At 41.3% G+C, this 26,767-nt stretch overlaps 1 protein-coding gene across 1 annotated transcript in view; it reads left to right on the top strand.

Moving 5' to 3' along the window:
- Nucleotides 1–17,455, top strand: part of LOC124157012 (tafazzin) — a 56,535-nt gene extending 39,080 nt beyond the window's left edge. Inside the window, exon 5 of the mRNA XM_046531477.1 lies at nucleotides 14,418–17,455. Coding sequence (XP_046387433.1) covers nucleotides 14,418–14,630 — 213 coding nt within the window. The 3' untranslated portion in view covers nucleotides 14,631–17,455. The remainder of the gene's footprint in view (nucleotides 1–14,417) is intronic.
- The last annotated feature ends 9,312 nt before the right edge of the window (nucleotides 17,456–26,767 follow it).

Here is a 26,767-nt window from a genome sequence, read left to right as displayed (position 1 = left end):
AGGTGCTCTGAATTAGCAAGAAATGAAATTGAAAACTAGAAAACCAGTATGTGTGGAATATACCAGGTTTATTTGTGTTTCACAACAGTGCACATTGTTATCACCGTTTGCAGGAGGATTTCAGTCACACGAAAAGAATTAAATTTTCCATCTTGCACTTTTTGACATAGTTTTTTATTATTAATTTTTTATCGATAAAGTATGTTTCTTAATAATAATAGTTGAAGCAATTTACAGTAAAATTTTATTATTATTGACGTGGATGGATGCTCTTAAAAAATTTAAAGTTTTCTTATATTTGAGGGGGTGAGAAGCCAAGGGGTACAAGTGATTTTTTTCTCAACAGAGTTAGGTAAAATTAATTGTTAGAAGAAATACACAAGAATTGGTTACCAAGGGATATGAGTGAATCTAAGTTCTGTGCTGACATCGAGTGGAAAATCAAATGCACTATATTAAATATCTAATTCATCTCGTTTGTTTTCTATACTTAATTTCTGTACCTAAATGTGTACAGAAAAAAAGAAATCACTTGTACCCCTTGGCTTCCAAACCACTCATTAATAATAATAATACAGTGAAACCTGTCTTAAGCGGAATCTCTCGGGCCCTTCACTTTTTTCCGGATAAGACAGTATTCCGCTTAACTCAGGGTCTGACAATTCAAAAAAGACCGCGAAAGTCATATCACGTCCATTGAATGCGTTGCCTAAAAGGTTGGTTTGACTCAAATTCTACACGTAGACGATTATGAAATGATTAATTATAATGAAATTATAAAAGAACAGCATCGCATTATTTTTAAATAGTTTATTTGAAGTAATCAGTCATTTTTGTCTGTCTTTCCTTTTTTCCTGTAGAATACAATTTTCTACGTTGCCAATGGCCCCATGCAAGATGTTAAACAAATCAGTGTAATCTTTGGTGAGACTGCATTCTTCTAATTCTTTTGATGAGACCAACATTTCTCTATACGATTTTTTATTTTCTTCACATATTAAGGTCACTTCTTCGTCGGTATCACAGATTTCTTCTTCTTCATTATTGGCTGTTAAGGAACCATCTTCATTGCTCGTGAGAAGATCGTTGTCGAAATCCACAAATCTCTCAGCACTCATGTTATCTCAGTTTATTACTTACTTCAAATTCGCTTAGATCCACCATTGGCTCCTAAATAGCAAAGGTCATATATATAATCCTGTAAATGCGTAAATATGCATTTACATTGGTGATATGTCAGGATGTAAATTATTTTCTTTACCTTCCTCGGGGATCAGCTCTGGCAGAATTCCAGCTTTGGCGAAAGATTGTTTAACAGTTGATGTTTTAATATCTTTCACTGCCAAATTAATCCAATTAATGGCATCCAGCACTGATACTTTTTATACCTCTGATACTGAATTCGCAGTATCTGCTGCAGCTAATAATGATCGCATCATGTTTTTCCTATATTGTGCATTCTGCGATCTAATTACTCCCTGATCCATTGGCTAAGTGATGCTTGCTGTGTTTGCCGGAAACCAGGCTAGCTTCATATTCGCCAGGTGAATTTTAGGGTAACGGGTTGCATTGTCAAGGAAAAGTATGACTTTCCTATTTTTCCTCCTCATTTCGACATTGAAACTTTTAAGCCACTCTTCCATGATTGAAGCCGTGTTCCATGCTTTTTTATTCTGACTCCATTTGACCGGTAGCTTCTCAATTTCAACGTTTTTAAAGCATTGTGGTCGAGCTGATTTCCGGATGACAAGAGGCTTTAGGAGCTCCCCTGCCATATTCCCACAAATGAAAATGGTCAAATGCTCCTTTGAGTGCTTCCCTCCCACAGAATAAAGAATTAGTGTACATAAAACATCATTGTTTGAATTTTTACCCTAATTTATATAAATAGAACTCGGAAATGCATGTAAACTCTTGCAGTTGTCTCCTTTTACACACAATGACTTAGACGGCAGAGCCCTAAAATACATCCCGGTTTCATCCCCGTTGTAGATATCACATCGTTGATAATCTTTAATTTTTACTTGAACCCTACATTTCCACTCCACGGTTTCCATATCAACATCATTTGACTCGCCAACAACACTGCTCCAAACAACATTGTGTCTTGCTCTGAAGCTCTCTAACCATCCATTGGAGGCCTTAAAATCCAATTTTCCTAAAGGAACTGCGAATTCCTTGACCTTTTCTTGGACTATTGGACCTGACAATGGAATATTCCTCGATCTTGCCCGCACAAACCATTCCCAAACTAAATCGTTTATTTCTTCATATTCGCAGAGAGGCGTTTTCCTCTTTGAATGTAAACTAAGGCCTAAAATAATCGACGGAAACAACAATTATTTTATGGTGTGTCGTTTTGCAAACTATTGTGGCATGGGAAAAGAAGAAATATGTTTCTTAGAACCTACCTCTTTCAAATTCTTTCTTAATTTCGTCTTTCTTCTTAATGGCTTCGTAAACTTGAGTCTTTCCACACTTCAACTTCACTTGTATCTGCTGCAAAAATGGGTTGGCGGATTGGTTAAGAAAGGAGGTAGCAGGAGGGAAGAGGGGTGGAGTATTGTTGAGCATGTGATACAATGCACGTGAAACGAAACGCACGGCACTTTACATTAGGGACGAGGGACATAAGGCACTGGAGGAGGATTAACACTAGGTTTAGGGAGACGCGGAAGTGCTGTGGTTAAGGTCGATGCAATATTGTCCTAAGTCCCTCCTGCGACGTGATGTCAGTCAATAATGACGTAGACCATGGTGAACGTGCGACGCATTTGGCCGGTTCCGTTGGATTATTTTCTATGGAGATGGCTTTACAAAACATTTTTAGTACTTTATTTCCTTACGGTAAAAATTGTCCATGGAATTTTTTTTTGCAATTCCGCTTAACCAAGAAACACGTGCCCGGGAATCGATTCCGTTTCCGCGTTTGACAGTTTCCGTTTAACAGAGGGCACCAATGCACGTAAAACCCTATTGTGACTGCCAGGACCAACAAAATTTTCCGGATAAGACAGGTTTCCGCCTAACTCAGGTTCCGCTAAAGGCAGGTTTCACTGTACTAGTTTTATTAGCCAAGAGAACCAATACAGATTAGTAAATGGTATAGGCTTCGTCAATACAATACACTGATGAATAGCATGGGGTGATATATCAGGTAACATTCACATAAAAAAGTATACATTTGGAAAGTTACATTTGTCACAGCATAAAATTTTAAGTACAAGCACTGCTCATAGAATACGTTTACAAATGTTTTCTTTACAATAGATCATATATTCATCAACACTATACAAGGTATTTTTAATTAGGTATCTTTTGAGATTCACTTTAAAGAGTTCAATTGATGATAAATTTCTTAACTGTTCAGGTAGAAGGTTATAAAGTTTTGTTCCCTTATGGAGAGGACCATCACTACTCCTTTTTGTCTTTCTAGGAAGAACATGCAGGTAGTCTTTTGTTCTTGTCATATGCGAATGGTAGTCAGCATTTTTTGGGAGAAAATGTACACGCTTTTTTATGAATACCATTAAATTCAGAATGTAGAGGGATGTTACAGTCAATATTTTGTGTGTTTCAAAGTGAGGCCGACAAGATTCATTATATTGTAAATTTAACATAATTCTCAAGGCTTTCTTTTGTAGAATAAATATCTCGTTGCTATTGCAACTGTCACCCCAGAAAATAATACCATAAGAAATTAAGGATTGAAAGTTAGCATAGTACACATGTTTTAAGACACTCAAAGAGACACTTGAACGTAAGTGACGCAGTTGATAAATAGTACGTGACAATTTGGAGGTTAAGGTTTCGATATGTGTACACCACTTCAAGGATTTTTCTAAAGTAATTCCAAGGAAGGAAGTGTTATTTACATAAGAGATTTCAGTATTGAATAGTTCAATTTTTGGTGGCTGTTTACAGTTGAAGTTCACACAGACAGTTTTTTCCAGGTTGAGAACTAGCATACTACTTCTCAGCCATAGCTGTATACGTTGAACTGTGGAGTTTATCTTTTCTTGCAGTTCTTGTGAGTTAGGGGCTTGCACCAATATACTAGTATCATCAGCAAATAATATTGTTTTTACTTCCTGTAAGTATGCAGGAAGGTCATTTATGTATAATGTGAACAATAATGGCCCTAATATTGAGCCTTGGGGTACTCCAAATTTAACTTGTTTCATGGTTGAAGAGAAATTATTTATATACTTTGTATCTGAATCCAGGTAAGATATTTGGACAAATTGGTACCTGTTTGTCAGATAAGATTTTAACCAAGAATAAGCTACTCCAGTAATACCATAATTTGAAAGGCACCGTAACATTATGTCATGGCTAACAGTATCAAAAGCTTTTTTGAGATCGATAAACAACCCCACAGCAAGATTATTTTTGTCGAGAGCATTAGTTGCCTCATTCACAAATTCAAAAAAAGCATCGGCTGTTGATTTATTGTGGCGGAAGCCAAATTGGTATTTGGATAAACTATTGTTTTTATTCAAGAAACCTATAAGGCGATTGTACATGACCTTTTCAATTATCTTTGAAAAACCTGAAAGTAAGCTTATAGGCCTATAGTTATTACAATCCTTTTTATCTCCTTTTTTGAAGAGAGGGTAGACTTTGCAAATTTTTAATTGCTGGGGGAAGGTACCTTCTGATATTGATAAATTACACAGATAGGTAAGTAGGTTGACAATGAAAGGAATAGAGTATTTAATAATCTTATCTGGAATGCCATCAAAGCCTGATGACATTTTGTTTTGGAGGGAGAGGCCGATTTTTAAAATTTCCCTTGGGGTGGCTGGGTAAATAAAGGGTGCACTCTTTAAATTAGCTTGTATAGATAGCTTGTATTGAGGATCTTTGGTAGAATGAGTGTTGCTGAATACCTTGAGTATTTTCTCTGGAGCTTCAATAAAGTAATCATTAAAAACATTAGCTACAGTTAATGGGTTTGTCACTAATGTACCAGATTTCATAACACTTAAAGCTTCAGGCAAAGAGGCTGGATTGTTATTGCTCTCCTTTTTAATAATTGACCAGGCTGCCCTTGAAGGTTTTCCTGAATTTTCTATCCATTTATCGTTGTAAGAAGATTTTGCACGATGGATTATTTTCTTGTATTGCTTGACGAAATGTTTGTAAGCAGTCTTGTTTTGATCACTGCTACACTGCTTATATTTATTGTATAGCTCTCGCTTTACTTTGCTCAAGTGGACAATTTCAGGTGTTATCCAACTCTTTAGTCTTGTGTCAGAGATGCAAACCCTACACTTTTTAGATTGAAAAGATGTGTCAAATATGAACTGAAATCTATAGAGCGTTCCACATTTAGTTGACAGTACGGGCCTTATGGATAACAGTGTTGCCAAGCTTCCGCTCCGCCGGCAGGCATCCTAACAGTGTATGCAACCACACATAATATGGCGCCAAAACGGTTTAGTTCAAAAAGGAGTTAGGGATCGCACGACAGACTGCGTAAATTAAGGAATTTTTTAGCGTATATTACAATACCTTTGCTGCAGTATAAAAGGAAAAGTCTTTTGTTATTTCATGTACGTACTTATTCAATGCACAAACTGAATAATGAATAATCTGTAATGTAAAAAATAACAATAAATTGAAGGATAATAAAAATTATAGCCGCTCCTGAATGAGACAAAATTTCTATTCCTTCCATATTATGCAATCTTTTTTGGCTCTAGCTAGTATTACATGAAAGGCGACGTTGTATAAGACATCATCAATCTTTAATTTTTCAAAATTTTCCCGTACTTGGTTTATTGTAAATTAAAGATCTCTTTTCAAGCTGACATCTTCAAAGCTAATTTCATTAATGTTCTCTTTCCTTCACCTTGTAGTAGGCAAGGATTCCAATTTCCTTGAGTAATAAGAGGCATTATCTACCACTATAATTGATCCTTCGGGTAAGTTTGCAAGAAGTGAGTGCTCAAACCATCTCTCGTAACACTCGCCACCCACTTCTTCATGCTCATCCATTGAGTTCTTTTTGTACAGAAACACATGCGATGCTCCTTTTATGAACCCATTTTCCGTTCCTGCGTGTATAATTGCAAATCGTCCTCCTCGGGAAGTGGGGGCCAAGCCCAGTATTTAGTCCAGCAAGGAAAGCTTGACGCGGATTTTCTAATTGTTTGTTTCGCAAACTAATGTTCACTATTTGTCCAAAATTAATCCAACTTTCGCCTGTAAATACACTCGTCCTGAGTTCGCGACGGTATTTTTTTAGCTACCTTAGATATTTAATTGTGCCACCAACTAATAATATCATCCCTTTCGATAAGGATGATTCTTTTCCCCCTGCGTTCGTACACGAAGCCTATGTCCAAAAGAAGACGATATAGTGTTGTCCTTTTGTAATCTGGGAGAATACTATCCATATTCACCGGGTTTCAGATGGATTTTAAAGTAGGAGGTATAATTTTCACGAAGGATTCATGTACCTTCCTTCTAATTCCCGATCTCACCAAACCGTCGGAAATCACTGCCCTCGAATTTTTGCAAGGCCGTCTAATTTCTTTAGTTTTTGAAGGAGTTACCAATGGACCACGGGAGCTTTCCTTTCTCACTCTGTAAACAGTAGACTACGAGCACCCAGTAGCCTTCGAAGCGTCTCGGCAGGCCTCACTAATGCTGAGAGATTTCCTTATGTACGAGAAGACTTTGAGCACCAATCGTCTTTCGCGGCTATATGAGCTTCTCACCTTTTCTCCTCTTCTTTGTATCGGACATATTGATTGGGCGTGTTACAGCAAAGATAAGTGTAAAACACACTTCACAATTCTCAAGGTCAATACACCACATAACACTCACTTGTTCACTCCAAAAAAATGCAATGACAAACTGAACGCCTTCGTAAATTCTTCCCTCAGCCCCTTCGGCCTGGGTCGCTTTTGGGGCAGGTTTTATGGTACCCTATGAAAGGAACTCAGAAAAAACCCAAGCCCCCTTTTGTAAATGCGTGCACTGGATGGGGTAGTGTTTGGTACAGATTATGAGATATTCTTTTTCTTGGTTTCCCCGATGGGACCTAAACACCCAAGGCGAAAGAGTCTTACTTCCAAGCCGCTTGCTTACTTTCGTGTATCAATGTATTCAGATAAAAACACTGCTGTTACGACGTATGAGTAGGTATTCTCTGTTTAGGATATCAAAGGAATACATAAATACATTTCATAGTATGCATTGACAAAAAACTCCTTTTCCGCCCGAGAATTTTCCCTCTGCGTGCAAGAAAAAGCAAGAAGCCCGCCCAGCGGCACCGTAATATTTTTTCTTAAGATAAAAACCTTGTAACTCGCTTCAGAATTGATGTAAGTTAATGATTTTTTCACCAAAAATAACCTTGTAGTGTTCTTCCTATTTGGTACGCAGCATATAGGGACCTACGACGTAAGAAACGTAAGTTAAAAAGCGACTACTTTTTACCTTGCAAAAATCAAAATTTTCTTGTCCTAAAGTGTGTTACGTCGGCATAGCAACATTAAAACTCAATATTTGTACAATTGGTGAAGACCTTCAAGCAGAAAATAGTGTGAAGAAATTTTTGCAAAAAAATTCAATTCAATACAGACAACGGTCAGGCAGAAATTGCGAGAAGAAGATAAAGTAAAAAAATACACGTTTCTGACGGAAATTTACGGAAATGTTTTTTATAGCTTTTGTTATAATTTTTATCGAAAAACTATTGGCGCCAATGAATGCAGCACCTTTTTCTACATTAGAATAAAATTTTTAATCAGTGCATAACGCAACTTTAATTTTCGTGCTGTTGTTGACAACACCGCGCTCCTGGCCTTATGGAGATTAACATGGGAAACGATTCTCCATAAGAGCCCATACTGTCAACTAAATGTGGAACGCTCTATAGATAGGAAAGCAACCATTTTAGCATCAAAGGAGTTTGCCTCGTATACTTCACTCCATTTTTCATTTTGCAGTGCAAGCCCAAAGAGATGGATGAGGTTATCATGGTAGCAACGTTTGTAAGACCATACACTGGGATTTTCAAGAAGCTTTGTATCACAGTTTACTTCCAGTAAAATAGCTTTGTGGTCGGAGAAGCCAGGTTAAAGCATGTCAATTTTAATATTATTTTCAGGGATATTAGTCATGACTTGGTCCAGGGTGGATTTTTTATATCTTGCAATTCTAGTTGGGGTTTTGATACACATATGAAGGTTAAAACAGTTCATAAAATTAACAAGTTTCGAGACAATATCACAGTCATCCTTTGAGAAGTCAATATTAAAGTCACCACATAAAATGAAGTTTGCACTACAATGTTTCAACAATTTATCCAATAACTCTGTAAGTGATTTTAAGAAAATGTTTATGTCACCAACAGGTGATCTATACACACAAACAATGATGGTATTGAGAGGAGTAATATTTACAATTGAGAATTCAATGTGTTTATCAATGCTAGAAACACTTTTTAAAAAGATAGGCTTGTGATCAATACCACTTTTTACAAAAATACATGTTCCACCATTTTTATAAATTTTCCTGCAAGAAATGCTGCCAACAGAAAAACCAGGAATGCGGACAAAGTCGACTTCATTAACATTTAGCCAGTGTTCAGTAATACATAAGACATTAATTTGAGCATATTCTTTAGTAACTAGAATTTCTAGATCATGCAATTTATTTCTCAAAGATTGCACGTTGTGGTAGTAGATACTTAGAGAGCTACCTAGTCATGTTTGTGGGTGAGCCACCGTCCTGTTTGAGGAACGACTGACCCCTTTGTTAATGCTTTCCGGGGGCATTTGAGTTGTGTTGGCATTAGAATTGACATCATTTACAACAGTTTTAGGGAACGTGAAGCGATTGATGATAGTACCGGGCGGCCACCAAGATCTATCTTTCAACTTATCCAAGCTGAAGTGCGGCATACCCACTTTAAAAGCACCATATTTACTCTTTCCTTCAATCTTTTCACACGATTCACAGGTTATATCAAAGTTAGTTAAAATATGGTCTGTTACCTCATCCGTCGTGGTATCCGGATCCAAACGACCGATGTAAAGGAAAGTTGAGCGTTTTGCTGCCCGTAGACCTTGGAGATTTTTCAGATTTTCACCCGTACCGATGGTAGCTTGGTTTCTCCTTTTCCTCCGAGATTTTACTTCGACAAAACCATTTTCTTCAGTTGGTGCTGTTTGTTTGTTACGCTGAGGATCTTCAGAGCCACATTCTTCGATGATTTTAGTTGTTGTTACGGTAGGTGTAGAACTTGCCAACGTGGTCGATCGCGTTTTACTCGGAATTTCACCGATATGGGTAGGAGTGTTAGCGCTAAGATCACTCTTTGAAACACAATCACTTTCTTCGCTATTTGCGAAAGTGACGTTTCTTTGATGTTTTATGATGCTCACTCCGCGATTTGATTTAAAGTCTTGAAATTCTCGCTTTAAAGTTTCAATTTCAGCCGCCATGTTAGATAGGAATAGTTTGGCACTCTGACAAGAAAAGCACTTCCAAAAGATACTACGGTTTTCCATCAAAGCTTTTAACGATAACTCATTGAGCTTTGAGCATTTAAAGTGAAAAATTAATGGACAGAGGTCACATGCAATAACTTTTTCGCAATTTTCAAACTGTTTTTTACAGGAGCCACACGAATGCGAATTCAGTTCGGCGGCCATCTTGATATCTCTGAAAGTTTTTCATTTGTTTACATTTGTTTAATTGTATTATCTTTATTAAATTATGGACATGCCATTCGTTACCATATGCATGGAATTTAAAGATTTTAAATAAGATTTTAAAAATACCTTAAGACAATATTCATTGTCCCAATATATAGTAATAAAATATACCATAATCAGCACATGATTTTCTTATTCTGAATGAATTTTACCCTTATCATCCATAGGGGAATATTTGTTCCAGACAATATCTCAGAAACTATTAGAGAAATCACTTGTATACAATTTTTTTGGAATATACACATGAGTATTAGCCTATTAACTTAATTTGTAATGCAATTTAATGGCTGCAATCCTTATGGACTGTAAAGGGTTCACTTGCCCCACCTTTACACCAAAATCTCTCAGACACTCCCACTGACCAATAGCATACTGTCTCTTTCACATTCCCACTGTCCCTATCTGGGATTTTTCTTCCTCATAGGAAAATCCTTCCGGGATGGTGGCAGAGAAATAGCTTTGCTTGGTTTCGCTAGATTGGGCCTCCTTTGCTTCCATAGCACTGGAGTGTTTTATCCCTCTTCCCCTCCCTTCCATCCCTTTTCCTTTCCCTGGAGGCGCCGGCGGGCTCCGATCGCGACGGCGTCTCCATCCTTTTTTTTCCTTCCTCTCTCCTCCCCCTCCCCGGGATTCCTGGCGTATAAGCCCCTGGCTTGGTTCCGGGCCCCGGTGCGTTGTACCCTCATCAGGGTTCGCCTTGAACCCTGAAAGTCTTTGTCTCTTTCACACCCTTAATGTATTGCTTTTTCTGTGTTCTACATGCTCGTTTACTGTTTTCAGGGCATACATTCCAGATGTTACTAAGTTTTTTTCCAAACTCACACACATAGCTCTCATCCAAGCCTTTGACTATCCCACCCACCTGCTCAAATGGTGACCTCATTGGATGGCCAAAAATCACTTGGTGCGGAGAGAACCCTTAACTAGAATGTTGACTAGAATTGTATGCAAAAACAGGTTATAGGGGCCATTCATTCGAATCTGTGTGATGGCAATTAACACTTTGGCGATTGTTCTGTGTACGTGCTCAAGTCGGCCATTTGTCTCTGGGTGCCACGACAATGTTCTCAGGCCCTTTTCTACTAGCAGGGGCCACATTTCCGAGAATAGCCCTGACATAAAATTAGTCCCTTGATCAGGCAACACTACCTCTGGGATGCTGAATTTCAGAATCCACTGCCATTCAAGAGCAGCGGCCACAATTTCAGCAGTCTGATCAGGGATTGCTACCATCTCCAAATATTGGGAGAAGTGGTCCATAATGGACAAAATACATCTATCTCCGTTTCCTGCCCTAGGAAAGGGTCCCATAATGTTTACCGCTTTTAAGTCGAATGGTCTCTCTTTGGCCGGTAACTCTTGTAAGGTAGCCTTAGTTCTCCCGTATCGGCTCCTCTGTTGACATGACACACAATTTTTTTTACTAATTTTCAGTTTTTCCCAAGCGTGGGCTACCAATTAATTTCCTTAATATGACTGATAGTTGGCCCAACTCCTCTATGCCCCGCGAGCTGATGGTTGTGACATTGACATAGTGCCTCAGATTGCCAAGAATTAGGAACTGCAACCCTCCCGCCCTCCTCCACCACTTTTTTCAAAATTCCCCCTTTCTCAATAACAACCTTTTCGGAGTGCCATCTTATGCAATTATCATCCTCCTCTTGCTTTTTGGTGACCTTGATGTCGCAAGAGGTGTCAGCACAGGCAACTTTTCCACCGAGGGCATCAGCATTCAATTGCTTCTTGCCCGGCTTATGAGTAACTTCATGTTCATACTCCCCAAGTTTCAATGCCCACCTTAAGAGACGACCACTAGGATCTTTTAGAGTAAAAAGCCACTTAAGTGTGGCATGATCAGTTACAATTTTGAATTTCTGCCCAATCAATGCCCAGGGAAACTGATTGACTCTCCAAACTACATCCAAAAGCTCTTTCTCCGTGGTGGCATATGAAACTTCTGGAGAACTCTACTATCGTGAAGCATAAGCACATGGGTGTTCCTCTCCATTTCTCCCCTGTGACAAAACTGCAAAATTACTTGCGTCCGTAGATAGAATGAAGGTTTTTGAAAAAACCAGGGTAAACCAGCACAGGACTTCTAGTCAATGCATTCTTCAAATTTTGCATTGCCTCTTGGCAATTCAGGGACCATATGAGGCCGTCCCTTTCTTAAAGAGCCGCATCAAAGGTGTCGCAATCGCAGCACAGCCATCCACAAATCATCTATAATTGTTTGAAAGGCTAGAAATGACTGTAATTCCTTTCATTTGTGGGAATGGGGAAATTTTATACAGCCTCAATTTTCTCCAGGTCAGGATGCACACCTTCTCTAGAAATTATGTGACCTGATTACAGTAGAACCTCGGATAAGGGCCACAATCCATTCCAGAGAGCTGGTCATTATCCGAAATGTTCGCTACCTGAAACAATTTTCCCCATAAGAAATAGAGGTTAAAGGAATAATTGGTTCCTAGCTCCTATTGACTTGTTATTATATGAAAGTTACAGGGTATATAGGTATTGTATTACATTGTATTACTTGTAGACATTGTAAAACTTTGTATCCATTTGGGATCGCACAGCACTGAACACAAACAAACATGGCTGCTACACACCTGTTCGCTAACCGAAATTTTGTTCACTATTCAAGGCAAATTTTTAGCAAAATTTTTGGTTGTTATCCGAATTGTTTGTTAGCAAAGGCGTTCGCTAACCGAAGATTCATTGTATTTCACTTAATTGCATTTTTCAAATTTTAGGGATAACTTGTCCTCCCTCAGTTTTTCAAAAACCAGCCGCAACCTCTCCGCTTGCTCCTTGATCCCTTAGAAAAGCAATCACGTCATCTAAATACACAATACATTGTGTTGGTATCAACCCATGCAACATCCCATGAATTCGGTGGCTTTGATTTGGCCGATGTGACGAGGTGTGGCATAGAAGAACTCGCACTTGGGGCAGTATCTGAACAAAGTATCATTGAATCCGGTGTGAAGTTAGGACCTGTTCAGCGTTTCCCCCGTTCTTCCTTACTGCAGAGAGCAATACTTTTGGCTCCTGCAGCATCGCTCGCCCAGCTAGATCAGTTGGTCACAATCATGAGTTAGTGCATAATTGTGATGCTGTGTTGCATGCGGCAGGATAACCGTACTCTATACCTTGTGTAGTCCAGCCGGCGAGAGGTGTCTGATGACAGCACAGTAGGAGGGGTGGAAAACCCTGCGCCAGCATGGTTTGCTGCCAATCGATGTCCCCCAAACACACCTCACACCCTTGCCTAGTCATACAATGTTGTCACATGCATATGGATTACCAAAATAAGCCTGAACCACCAAAACAATCCCTATCTTTGAATCACCACAACGAGGCATTCTTCCTTTGGGTCTTTCACGCTCATTGTCCCTTCCGGCTCCTTTCTTCACGGAACCCTTTTCAGTCCCGTGAACTTCGTAATGACGAGAGGGTACTGTAACACCTCCATATCTTCTCAAAAAATGTAACCCTACAATGGCATCAAATCCCCCAAAGTTATCGATTACCTGAATTGTCACTTCATAATCCACATTACTAACCCTAAATACGACAAAATTTTCCCCGTAATTCCACATTCTGTGTCCTTTCACCCCAAAAATTCTAATTGAAGAAAGTCTCACCCCTTGAATCCCCTACATCCCTATGCGTGTGATTGGGGAAATTTGGGAACCAGTGTCCACAAATACACGATACTTCTCACCCTCTATGTACAAGGCTGCCACCAAATCTTCCTCCCCTGCAACAATTTTCACCTTCGGCAGAGTCATCCTCACTAGGGGTTGGATCCGACGGCCTCGTGCGCTGTTTAAATTCTGGTCTCCTCTTGGCCCTCGGTGGCTCCTGCAATCTTTATGGGGGTGGCCCTCCTGGCCACAGCTGAAGCAACGAGTTTGAGAAATACTTGGCAAGTTGTGCGCTATTTCACTGGGAATGTAATTTTTGAAACATTCTTGTCAATTTTGTCCATAATCCTCTATGTTTTGATTACAGTACAGAAACAAATTTCTTTTTTGTTACATAGCTTAAATTAAAAACATTTAAACATGTTATTTTTTTATTAAATCACAGGTTTCCATAAAAATATGAAACACAATATCTACATTAACTTAAAAGTGAAAAAGTTCTTTGTAGTTATCCATCCCACTCCACCTTAGTGTGCTGGTTCATGCAAAAATGTCCGTGAACCAGCAAATCCCATCAATCTCATCTTTCAACTATCTCCCAATCAATGAGCAATGTTGTTGGTATAGCCTTAGTTAACTTGGTTGTTGACTCTTTAAAAAACTCCCTTAGTTGACTCAGATCAACTCTTCAAAGGATACGAGTCACGAGCATGTTGATGGAGAGTGTCGGATTGGTCACTGCATATGTACATACTATGTGAATGACCCTATTCCCAAAAACCAGCACAGTAAGTCCGGTCTGTCCTTAAGGCGAGGTTTCTAATGTGAAGGCCATTGCAGTTGCATCTTTTTGTTTCACGATTGAGGCTATAGAGCTCTCTCCTTCCCTGTTCAGTCGATAAACAGAAGTTCATGTGAAACATTCACATGCACTTTCTCTCTTTGCAGTGTCCACGTGAAAGGAGGTTGTTGAATTCTTTCAAATATACCCTGCCTTTCTCTCGTGTGATGTTTATCACTGTAGGTGGGGCGGCGGGTGACGCTGAACATAGGGCAGCCGCTGGACTTGACGGAGGAAGTGTTGGCGTTGAAGGCAAAGGGGGTGGGGCCGGAGGAGGCGAGACTGGCGCTGACGAATCGCGTGCAGGACGCTCTTGAGGAACTCAGGCTGCAGACGGAGGAGCTGCACTTGCAGATGGAGCCAACTGCCACCAGTGGCAAGGATAAGGACTCGTGACCACGCTGATGAACACCACCTGCCATGTCGATTGCGTGGGCTGTGTGTGAAATCAGATGGCAATGGGTCTCACTGTGTCCTCAACCTGCCTCACCTGGTGGGCCATCCTGTTCATCTTTTTATTTTATCGAACATTGTTTATTCCTTTAGTTGTTGCACCTAATCACATGGAAACACTTTGAGGCTGTGATTGTGGTTTATTGTTATCTTGAGGCCATGTTACACTAATGGATTACCTGGCTACCGCACTACATCCGAACAACGACTGACAACAGACGACATTGCGTGTTGCTGGTTTCACCGGTGTGGTGGTGCTTCAAAATTCCAAAGAAGAGCTGTGTGTGCAAAAATGTTTACGAATTAAAACTATTGTATTTGATTCCCAAGAATGTTTTTTCACCTTACGGGATGAATGCTAGTCAGATTATTGAGTAGCTTGCTTGAGTTTTCCCCTCTTTGGGCGGCAAAGCTTTATTAGTGATTCTAGGGCATTACATATTTCCAAGGAAAACGACCCCTTGACTGGTGGAAGCATGTCTTAGGTATCTAAGACCCGGCTTACAAAGTGTGCTTGCATTGATAGCCATTGCGTATTTCGCCCACTTTCCAAGTGGGCAGGTATATACTGTCACTTCTCCTTCAGACTCCAAAATGTTTTGCCATTGCTGGAAACTCTTTATGCCTCCATAGTTCATTGCTTTTGGTTGTATTTTTATTTCATTTTTGATTTATGGTTCTCAAGTATTTTCAATGATCAATTTTTAAATGTGCTGTCTGCAAGATAAATTGCCATTGGTGTATTTATATTTGTGTGTATATTTTTATAGTTTTAGATGTTTTTTTACCTCCATTTGATTGTCTCACTGTGTGTTTAATTGACACCCGTCTTTGGTGATTATGTGATGGTTTCAGGTTTTTAGAAGTACTCACAGGTTAAGGATTTATATTTGCTTCTTAAATTCTTGCTGAGTATATGTGAATATGTTGTGGGCTGAGTAATTAATTTGTCTTTGGTCATTTGTTTCTTACTATTACTATTAGTTTTTTTCCCACAATTTGACTGTTTTCCCCAAAGGGCTGAGCATATAGGATAATGGCGTAAGGAATAATGATTCCTTGCCCTGAAAGCTTGGCACTTGTAGTTGCCATCAGTGTCCTGGCGTTGGGAAATGCTATGCATAATTCGACCGCCTGTGATTCATGAGTGGTCTCATTTCCATAGGAGACAGTGCATTTGGGTGAGTTGCATTGCATGCGTGTGAAGGCATAAAGGAAATTCTCTCACTCCCATTTCTCTCACTTTACTGTTTGAGAAAATTGGTAATGGAAAAAGTCATTCTCAATTTCTGTTGTTTTTTTCTGTGAATCTTGCGTGTACGATGCACGTCTTGTGTCACACTTGAAAGAAGAAGACTGCTCCTCCACCACCACCTCACAGCATCCTCAGAAAGCAGAGGTTCACCCTCACACAAACCCTGGAAATATGCGTACACCATGAATCATGCAATTCCATCATGGTGGGGTGAGAGGAGAGCGTGGTGGAAGGCGCATGCATGAACAATGCAGTAATTGCGTCTGCAGTTGCTGTTACAGCATTATCTCTAATAAGTTATGCTATGCTCACTGCACCCATGGAGGTGGATTACAGTAATGAGCAGATAATAGTTTCTAGACTGTTAAAATGTCTGCTTCACCAAAGATGTGCTCTGCTTCATTCCAGTTGGTCACCAGCAGTCAATCAGGTAACATTATGTAAAAGTCAAGTCCTAAAGACATATTCCTCAGTATCCAAGAATATATTTTCACTGCAGGCATGCATGCATCCGATTAGTGATCCCCTCGTGTGTGATGGCAGTTGGGAAATCAGACTGAAGGGGGCACACTTGCATTCTCCATTGTGTTGACTCATTTGAAAATTATGCGATCATCTTGAAAGCTTCTCAGCATATGGAGGAGACATTAGTCATTATTTGTCAGTATCTCAAATATATTATATTAGCATCTGAGATAATAATGAGGCAATGAAAAACAGGCAAATGTTGACCAGCATCTACTTAGTGTGTGTACCCTGCAAATTTTGTGAGGATAGTCTATGTCTAAAGTGAGTAATGGTTCACTGAGAGGACCCGTTGATCAGAAGGGATGCAATCTTGAGTATCGCACGTATTGAGCAGTTTTGAGAATTTAGCTTGGTATGCTTTGCTGTCATGGTAGGAATATGACCTCCTTAGGTGCAATAGGGAAGGAAACACTCCAAAATTCCTCAATAGCAGTTCTTCAAAAACATCTGTAATTTGGATTTTTGGTCCCTTATTATTATCAAAAGTCTATTTTGTTTGTATTATTTTTCACAGGGGGTTACATACTGTACGTAGTATCTAAATTATGTGAACAGAGATATTGATTTTGAAGTTATTCACTTTTTAACTAAAAGGATGGGAGTTCTGCCATTCTATAGTTGGTCTTTGGACCCATACTAAGTTTAATCATACTTTTAAGTTTTTCTTCCTATTTACTGTTTGATCATTGTAATCTTACTTACATGTATATACATTAAAGATGATCCTAGATCAATCGATCGTTTCATCAATTGCCATGAAAGTTGATGATTGTACATATGTATGTTGTTCTTCAAAGAGAAGGTTCTTGTGCCATTTCATTTGTTTTAACTGGCCCTAAGGGCCCCCCTATGGGTGGTCCATGTGCTAGGCATTGGTTTCAGTGTACTAGCTAATTTGTTGCTTTTTTAACATACATACTATCAATTGAGTTATAGGTTTGGATTTTTTTAAAGGATGGCCTAATAAATGAAATTTTTAATGTTTTCTATAAACTTTCTTTTACAATTTGTATTTTTCTGTAAATCATGATTTTAGCTGATAAACTCAATGCTACTTTGAAATAGTCAACAGTAGAGTTCCTGGAAACAGTGATCATCAGAATAATAGATGATAGTGATGGTCAAAACATACATTAGAATAATCGACCAGTCGTCTCATACGCTCAAATTATTTCAGCTCTGAACACAGAACGTTAATCAATGGTATGCTGATAGCATAGAGTTTATAATGATTGATACTCTCTGCCTGTGTGTAGCAGAGAACACACGCACATGCATGTGTGTGCCCATCATGAAATGCACACTGATCGTGGGAGGCACCGATGAGGAGCTCGATGCAACGGGAGCTCCCAAATGCCCATCACATATGTAGTACATATGTGGCACCAAAAGGAGTTATCAGATAATCCCTGGTCACACCATTAGGATATTATTTGTGTACATATTTTTAGAGATTCTGACATACACAGATTGTCATATCTGTATTGCATCAATGTTTATCTTGTATGTTTTTCAAAATCTCTGCTTCTATTTTTGGATAGTTATAATTTGAGATTTTTTCTGAGTTCTACTCTTCACTGTTGCACTCTACACTTCACTAGCACAGCTCTTAACATATTGTTGCATCCCAATTCTCTGCCCTAACCTTTTTCGCCTTAGAGGCAGGCATGTCCTACATGTCATAGATCTACAATCTCCATATCCCTTAAGGGATATTTTCTCTAGATATGTGAACCACCTCTGACTGTATGATAAGATCCCTAATATGAGATAAACTACGCAACCCAATCGTGAGTCCTCGTCGGCATGCGGCAATATTGTTTGTTTAAGTATACTGTGTCTCAATGCCGTATGCTTCTAACTTTTGAATCAGCTTTAAATGCGGAACCTTATCGAATGCCTTTCTGAAGTCTAAAAATATGACGTCGACTTGAGCATTTCTGTCACCCACGGCTAATTATAAGATATCGTGAACGAAGAGAGAAAGTTGAGTTTTACAAGACCTCTCCAATCTAAATCCGTGCTGTTTTTTTCAACAGATCTAGGCTATCTAGACTAGCCATTATCGACCTGAAAATAATCTGATCCAATATTTTGCTAGAAATGGAAGTAAGTGAAATTGGACGGTAGTTGGTATGCTTTTCCCTATCCCCACCTTTAAATATAGGCGTGACGTTCGCTTTTTTACAATCTTGAGGGATTGTGTGTTCTGCTAGAGACTTTTCGAACACTATCTTCAAGTATGGCGCTATCTCTGATGCTGATTCCTCGAGCTGGAACGAGATCAGTGGCTGTCGATTTCTTTGGATTAATAGAGCTGAGTTGTTATTCAGAACCACTGCCTGAAATACAGATAGACGGCAATTGTTCTTAGTAGCGTCGAGGTAAAGGTGTTGATATATTCGTCGTGAACTTAGACAAGACACCATGGAAAAAGTTATTTCAGAGATTAGGTTTATCTCGATTGTTCGTTACTCTATCGCCACGTTCATTTCTGAGTCAAGAGACCGTAGCGCTATTTCCCTGTACTTCCTGACATATGACCATAAAGCCTAAGGTCGTTTTCACACGCACCGGAAAAGCAGGTGTCGGCGCCGTCACCGGCACCGGTCGGGGGCCATTTCACACACACCGGCATCCCCGGGATCGGTGACCAGTTAAATTCTGGTCGTGTAAGAAGATGTGGTCTGAAGATAGGAGAGGTCATTTGATCTTGCTTTTTACCTTAGAGGAAATACAGGAGACGAGAAAGATAGTTCTCCGTGCATCCACTTTTGAAAGTTGGATGTTTGGGAGGAAGTTTCTGTTCTACATATGAAAAACTAACAATGAACGACTCTAATTTTTTAAAAATATTTTTTGTATGAGTTTTCATACGAATTATTTTCTCTCAAACGCATAGGATAAGCTATTCAGTACCAAGATGCAGTAAATAGAGCATATACACCGCCGATATACACTACTATAACGTTTAATTGTAATAGGTACAGAGAAATATTTGATACGATTTTGTAACAAAAATATTCAAAAAACAAAATTCCTCGAATGGAGGGGGTTGAAGGTTAGATTTGAAGGTCACAGGGACACTGCAGCTGTTCACGTTGAGGAAATGATGATTATGTATGATGTTACACTTTTCCGGCGAATAACTGTAGAAAAATATTCTCGGAATTGCGCGCGGGTTAGATTATTTAAGAGCGCCAATTAAATAATATAACCCGCGCGCAATCCCGAGAAGAAATGATGATTGTGTGAGGTCGAGGGGTTATTAGGAGAGGTAGCATGGATTTTCAAAGCACACACGGAAACACTTTCACTTAGATGCAACTAGAACTTTAATATCGGCTAGATACAGCAACTCGTGTGGTTCTTCCCTAGCAAAACCTGCACCGTCTCTCTACACTCCCGTCACCCACACACATTCTGCGCGACTGACTGCGCGTTACTCTCCCAACTGGCACCCTGGCACGTCCGTCCGAGTTCCTCGGCGTCCCCCCGAGGGGCAGCACCTTCCGGACCGCCTCGTACAGCCGGATGATGACAGTCGGCCTTTCCTGATTTCAGGGCCGTCCTCGGCCCGATCTTGCGGTTGGCTGACCTCTTCTTCTACAGCATCGGGGTCCTCTTGAATCTGCTCGTGGGCTCCCTGGTCTCCGAGGCTGCATGGGGGTGGGTTGTCATCTTCTTCTACAGCATCGGGGTCCTCTTGAATCTGCTCGTGGGCTCCCTGGTCTCCGAGGCTGCATGGGGGTGGGTTGTCATCTTCTTCTACAGCATCGGGGTCCTCTTGAATCTGCTCGTGGGCTCCCTGGTCTCCGAGGCTGCATGGGGGTGGGTTGTCATCTTCTTCTACAGCATCGGGGTCGTAGTCTTGCGGGGGTTGGCACCATGGTTTCATTAGATCTGCACAAAAGACCGAATGAAACCTCCTCTGGGTTCTGGCTGCTCCTGGGATGTCTGTCAGCAAATATCTATCCCTGGGGAATACCTTCTCCACCCTGTATGGTCCCTTAAATTTGGGTGCTAGCTTTCGAGACGTTCCCGTCGCCTGGGCTTCTCGCTCGACTAACACTAACTCTCCCCGCACGTATTTTCTTGGCTCCTTGTGAGCTTCGTCAAACCTTTTCTTCTGCCTCTCCTGACATGTTACCATCCTGCCTAAAGCTTCCTTCCTAACCTCCTCTATCACTTCTTTGCTCACTTCATGTTCATCTTCCTGCAATGTCACTACAACTCGGTTCCTTAACGCATTCCGCGGGCGGTACGCGAACAACAGTTCATGTGGACTGGCTCCCACCGTCTTGTTCTTCATCGAGTTCATGGCAAATTGAATGTCTTTCAAGCGCCCATCCCAATCACTTCCATCCTCCGTTGAATTCATCGTAGTGATAGCTCGAGTAATTATGGCGTTTGATCTCTCTACTTGACCATTTGCCCTAGGCGTTGCAGTGGCGTTCTTGATGTGTTTTATCTGATGCCCCTCGCAAAATTCCGCAAATTCTCTCGACGTATATGCCGTTCCTCTATCCGAGATGATACGGTCCGGACAACCAAACAAGCTAACTATCTCACTCAAGGCCTCACAGACTGGTTTTGACCTCGTGTTTTTCACAGCTCGTAGTACTATGAACTTCGTAAAATTGTCTTGGTACGCGAGGACGTATTCACTGCCTCTTTTGCTACGAGGGAACGGTCCTAGGTGATCTATATTAACGGTATGAAAAGGCGTACCCTCGCGCTTAGTTGGGTACAGTATTCCTTCCCTTTTCCCGCCTGGTCTCTTGTGGTACGCGCATTCGATACAGGCTGCGATATATCTCTTTATCCTTTGTCTCATCCTCGGGAACCAGAAATATCTTCTCAGGTGTTCCAGAGTCTTTTCTTCTCCGTAATGTCCCATGTCATCATGGCTCCCCTTTATGATTATCCATATCGCATCTCTTGGGACCACCCAACGACTTCCCCCCTCCACTCTTCGACATATTCGATGGTCTCTTACTACATAATCAGTGTGAACTTGCTTATCCTCGTTTGTCTGTGCTGGCTTTTTCAATGTCGCATGTATGTTCTGGAGACTCGGATCTTGCAGCTGCATGGTCAACAGCCAATCCTCCTGCTGTATTCTGGTGGTGAATATTTTTGAGTCAACCATCTCAGGTTCTACCGCCTTCCCCACCGGGTTTCTGCTGAGGGCGTCTACGTGACTCATGCTCCTGCCTGGTCGGTATTTGATTTCGAAGTCGTACTCCTGTAGTCTCAACCACCACCTGGCGATTCTTGGCAACAGCTCCCTCTTAGTCATCGCCGTCTTTAATGCATTACAATCCGTTACTACCTTGAACATTCGATCCAACAAGTACATCCTGAATTTGTCAACTGACTCTACTACCGCTAAGGCTTCGAGTTCGTAGCTGTGATAGGATTTCTCTGCATCCGTTGTTTGTCGGCTGTAGTACGCCACAGGTCTCAATGGTCCCTCATTTTGCGATTGCATAAGAATGCCAGCTAATCCATGTTTGCTGGCGTCTGTGTGAACCTCATGCTTTGCACTCACATCAAAAAGCGTCAGCATAGGTCTTTCGACCAATCTTGCCTTGAGTTCTTGGAATGCCACCTCTTGTTCCTAATTCCACTTGAACTCCACTCCATTCTTCGTCAATTTTGTCAACGGTTGGCTAATCGCAGCAAATCTTGGCACAAACCTTCTAAAGAACCCGGCCAATCCAATGAATTGCCTGATTTCGTGGACATTTTCCGGTCGCTTGAACTCTCTCACGGCTCGAATCTTTCGTTCGCCTGGTTTTATTCCATCTGCGTTTATCTCGAACCCCAAATAGTCTACGCGCTCCTTGAAGAATTCGCATTTCGCCAACTTCAATGTTAGTCCTGTCTCTTTGAGTGCTTCTAGAAATCTTTCAAGCTTCTCAAGTCCTTACTTCACGGTTCTGCTCGGTATCAGAACATCATCCATATATATCAACACATCCCCTGGTTTTGTGTTCCTGATAACTTGTCTCATCGCCCGATTAAACACGGCTGGTGCGTTTACCAGACCAAAGGGCATACTGTTGAACTCGAACAACCCTCCCGGCGTCACAAACGCTGTAAGATGCCTTGACTGAGGCGCCACTGGTATCTGATGGTAACCCGACGCGAAGTCTAAAGTGGAAAAATAACGGTTTCCCGCGAGGCTATCCAACTGCTCATCAATCGCCGGCATGGGAAACTTCTCCTTCCGGGTCTTCTGGTTCAGCCCTCTGTAGTCGATGCATAATCTGTCCTCTCCATTTGCCTTTTTCACCAACAGAGCCGGGCTAGCATATTCTGATGTAGAAGCTTGGACTAATCCAATCCTCATCAGCTCCTCCACCGCTTTTTGCATGCTCTCTCTTTTTGCGTAAGGCAGACGATACGGACGTGACGTCACGGGTTTGTCGTCATTCAAGTCAATGCTGATGCTGGTGAAGTTCGCCTTGCCTAACTCGCTTAAGTTTTTAGCAAAACATCCCCTGAATTTATTTACGAGGTCGCATAGTGCCCCTTCGTCTTGCGTCGTCAGGTTCTCGTTCATGTGTATCTCGTCTTTCTGGATCCGTGACTCCTCTTCCACCTTCCGCACTTGAGAATTCTTTCTTTCACTAAGGTCGGCGTTTTCTCTGGAAATGGTGAGTCTCCCAAACTCCTTTTCGACCCGAATTCCTGGTTGGTCTAAGGCACTCCGCCCTACAATGATAGCATCCTCCTGAGAATTTTCTGGGACAATTAAAACCTCTACTTCCACATTCACATCGTCTACTTTCAAGATCATTCGTTTCGTGCCAATAGCTTCACAACCCCCTGATCCAAACCCAACTAAACGCTTTTGGCTCGCCTCATATTCGACTCCTAGTTCTTGTGCAACGTCTCTTCTCAGGGTGACAACATCGCTTCCTAAATCAACGAAGCCAACCACCCTGTCGTCGTTTATCTCTATCCACTTGTGGTACTCGTCCTTTATGATGCAATTGGGTCGTGTGATTTTCCTAACGTTCCACTTTTTCTCATTCTGGGTCGTTCTCGGTGTTGCCTGCAAACAATCTTTCTGCATATGTCCCGTCTGCTTGCACCGGTAACAAATTCTCTCACGGGCAGCAACTCGGCACTCCCTAGCGAGGTGCCCCTCTTTTCCACAATTGAAACAAACGCCCTGGGTATGCGTCCTTTCGCCCCTCACTTCCTTGACTTCAGCCCTCTTGTCAATGGTCACAGGAGGTCGATTGTGAAAGTTTGCCCTATCTCCCAATTTGGCCCTATCAGTGACACTCTCGTATCGTCTTATCTTGCGTAATAGTCCTTCTACATCTTCAAAGTCACACATAGTCAGCAGCTTCACTAGTTCCTTATCCCACATGCCATTTAGAATGTACTTGATAAGGGAGGCTTCATTTACTTCACCACGCCTAGCGATAGTCTTCATCGCGTAAACATATGACTCATGCGTCTCGCCACGCTGCATTCTTCTCTTTGTAAGACTCAAGTGCACGTCGGCTTGGTCCTCCACTGATGGGAAACAATATAATAGTCCTTTTTTGAACGCCTCCCAAGAGTGTACTTCCTCGGCTACGCTATTCAGCCATAGTTTCGCCGCTCCGCGTAACTTACTAACGGATTGGGCTAACAACATCGACTCATCCCATCCGTAGGCTGATGCAATGCTCTCTACTCGCCTGACCCACTGTACCGCCGTGAACCCCAGGGTTAGCGAAGGTTCAAACTCCGGCAATAATTGATCTGCTATTTCTCGATAACCCACCATACTTTTCTCAAGAACTACCGATTGCCCATTTAAAAGCTCTCGTTCACGTTCTAGAAGTTTCCTTTCTCTCTCTAACAATTCTCTCTCGTGTTGCAAGAGCGCTTGTTCCCTCTCCGTTGCGCTTCTAAGGACGCCACTCTCTCCGACAGGATTCCGCCAATTTCCCAACGACGGTTCTCTGCCCTTCGTAGGCCACACGACAGTAGCCTCGCGCGGTTGCTCACCGGATCCTCTTGCCTGTATATCCTCCTTAGCCTTGTCTCTCGCGGCATACGGCGTCGACGCAGGCAGAACCCACTTAGCGGTAGCCTCTCGGTGCATCTCACTACGCTCCCTGGCCACGCCGGCCTCGCTCTCCTGCTCTCGACATGTTCCCGCCAATTCGGTCGCGTCCCTTCCTTCCGCATGATGGACCCCGTTGAAGCTCGCCGTCCCACGCCGCATTCGTCGGACTGGTCATTGCTACAACTAGAACCACACTCTCTCACCTTACTCGGTCCGCACTGGGGTTTTTGATGTTCTATCTATTGATGGCTGGATGTGCACGAACAACTCCACCGCAGCTCGCTGGTCAATCCCACTTCTGAACTGTGAGGTCGAGGGGTTATTAGGAGAGGTAGCATAGATTTTCAAAGCACACACGGAAACACTTTCACTTAGATGCAACTAGAACTTTAATATCGGCTAGATACAGCAACTCGTGTGGTTCTTCCCTAGCAAAACCTGCACCGTCTCTCTACACTCCCGTCACCCACACACATTCTGCGCGACTGACTGCGCGTTACTCTCCCAACTGGCACCCTGGCACGTCCGTCCGAGTTCCTCGGCGTTCCCCCGAGGGGCAGCACCTTCCGGACCGCCTCGTACAGCCGGATGATGACAATTGTTTACTAAAGACGATTGTTGCATGAAATCTGTTATTGACGCTGCTCATGAGATGAGGAAGACAGAGAAGCTGATGATGAACGGACAGGAGATGATTCTGTGACTGGTGATTTATATCATGGTTTTTCATATTTTAATAAGTTTTAAGACACCAAGATGGAATTGATTTTTTTCCTCGCCGCACATTTTCCTCTCAGCGAGTACAACGGAGAGAAAAAGTGCTTGGTCTACGTTCTCTCGGCACCTGAGTTTTTTTTCCGTGAGTGGCAGGCTTTGTCCCGGTCATAAGATTCGACATCCTGTGCCTATATTTCTACTTCAGTGTCACTCAGTATATGATACCTTCTCCTGTGACCCCTTCCCCAGACGGCACAGAACCCTCCGTATCTAATTCGTATGTACATAGTACCCATTGACCACGGGGATACTGTGCCGCTCCGTCGCTTTTCGTCAATGGATAATTTCCATTCGCGGCCTGTCGACGAAGCGCGTACGCAGCATGTGAATGTCCGCTACGAAGCACGTACGATTGGATACGAAGCGCGCAGGAACACGGCACTCAGGCTAATCTCAATCGATTTGGTCAAAATTAGATATATCGTAACTCGCACGATCGAAAAATGTATCGAACGCAACACAATCGATAGCTACCGACCGTAGCGAGAATGTTATGAATCATTATGAATTGTAAGTTCTCAATAGGTAAATAATACTATATCATGAATTCTAATTACCATGATACAGTACTATTTACCTATTGAGAACTTACAAAACTTACTCGGCCACTTAAATAACTCGGCGAAAAATGAGATTCTCAAGGCTAATTCACGCATCCCCAGCATCCAGCATTCTTAAGTGGCTCGTACTTACTTGGTAACCTTGAGATGTTAATAAGAGTAAATTCTTATTAATTTTGACACTAAATAAGACATCACATAGCCCACGAGCATTAAAAAGCTTACCCTAAAGCCTGACGAAATAAAATTTTTAAATAAAAATTGCCGATGAAACAGGATTGCTGACACATCTGCTATTAGTATGATCGAATTCATCAAAATGCAAGCAAAAATTAACGTATAGTTCAGTCTCAGCTACTAAAACTTACCCATATCAGGCGCTTAAGTATTTGAAAAATTATTTGGGACGAGTAAAAGTCTCTAGGTCACTGCAGTAAATGTATCAACCTATTAAAAATATGAAAGTCCTGCCAAATCACCAGCATAAACACTTGTAAAATAAAACATGGTATCTCTTAGATCACACCTCCGATTTTATACTTACTTTGCATGAAGTCACCACCACAAGAAATTTTAAAGAGGCAGGAAAGAAAAAACCCACAGAAATACAATACATATATTATGTATTTTCTATTGTCAACCACAATAATATTTCCAATTTTCTCTTCTATGCCACATCTAATTTAGCGAAACAATAACTCTTATTCTCTTTCGAATAGAAAATTATTTAAAAGAGGACTGGTCGATACATAAAAACTATCTTCAATACTTTCTCCGATGAGCGTCCACTATCACAGCATCAACTTGCACAAATCAAATCCACATCCACAAATATGTTACTCCTGCCACAATGTCTGTATTATGTATTTTCTATTGTCAA

This window comes from Ischnura elegans, chromosome 4, assembly GCF_921293095.1.
Source record: "Ischnura elegans chromosome 4, ioIscEleg1.1, whole genome shotgun sequence".
Taxonomy (NCBI): Eukaryota; Metazoa; Arthropoda; class Insecta; order Odonata; family Coenagrionidae; genus Ischnura; species Ischnura elegans.
Note: the sequence above shows the minus strand (reverse complement) of the source record. Positions and strands in the feature narration are given on the sequence as shown.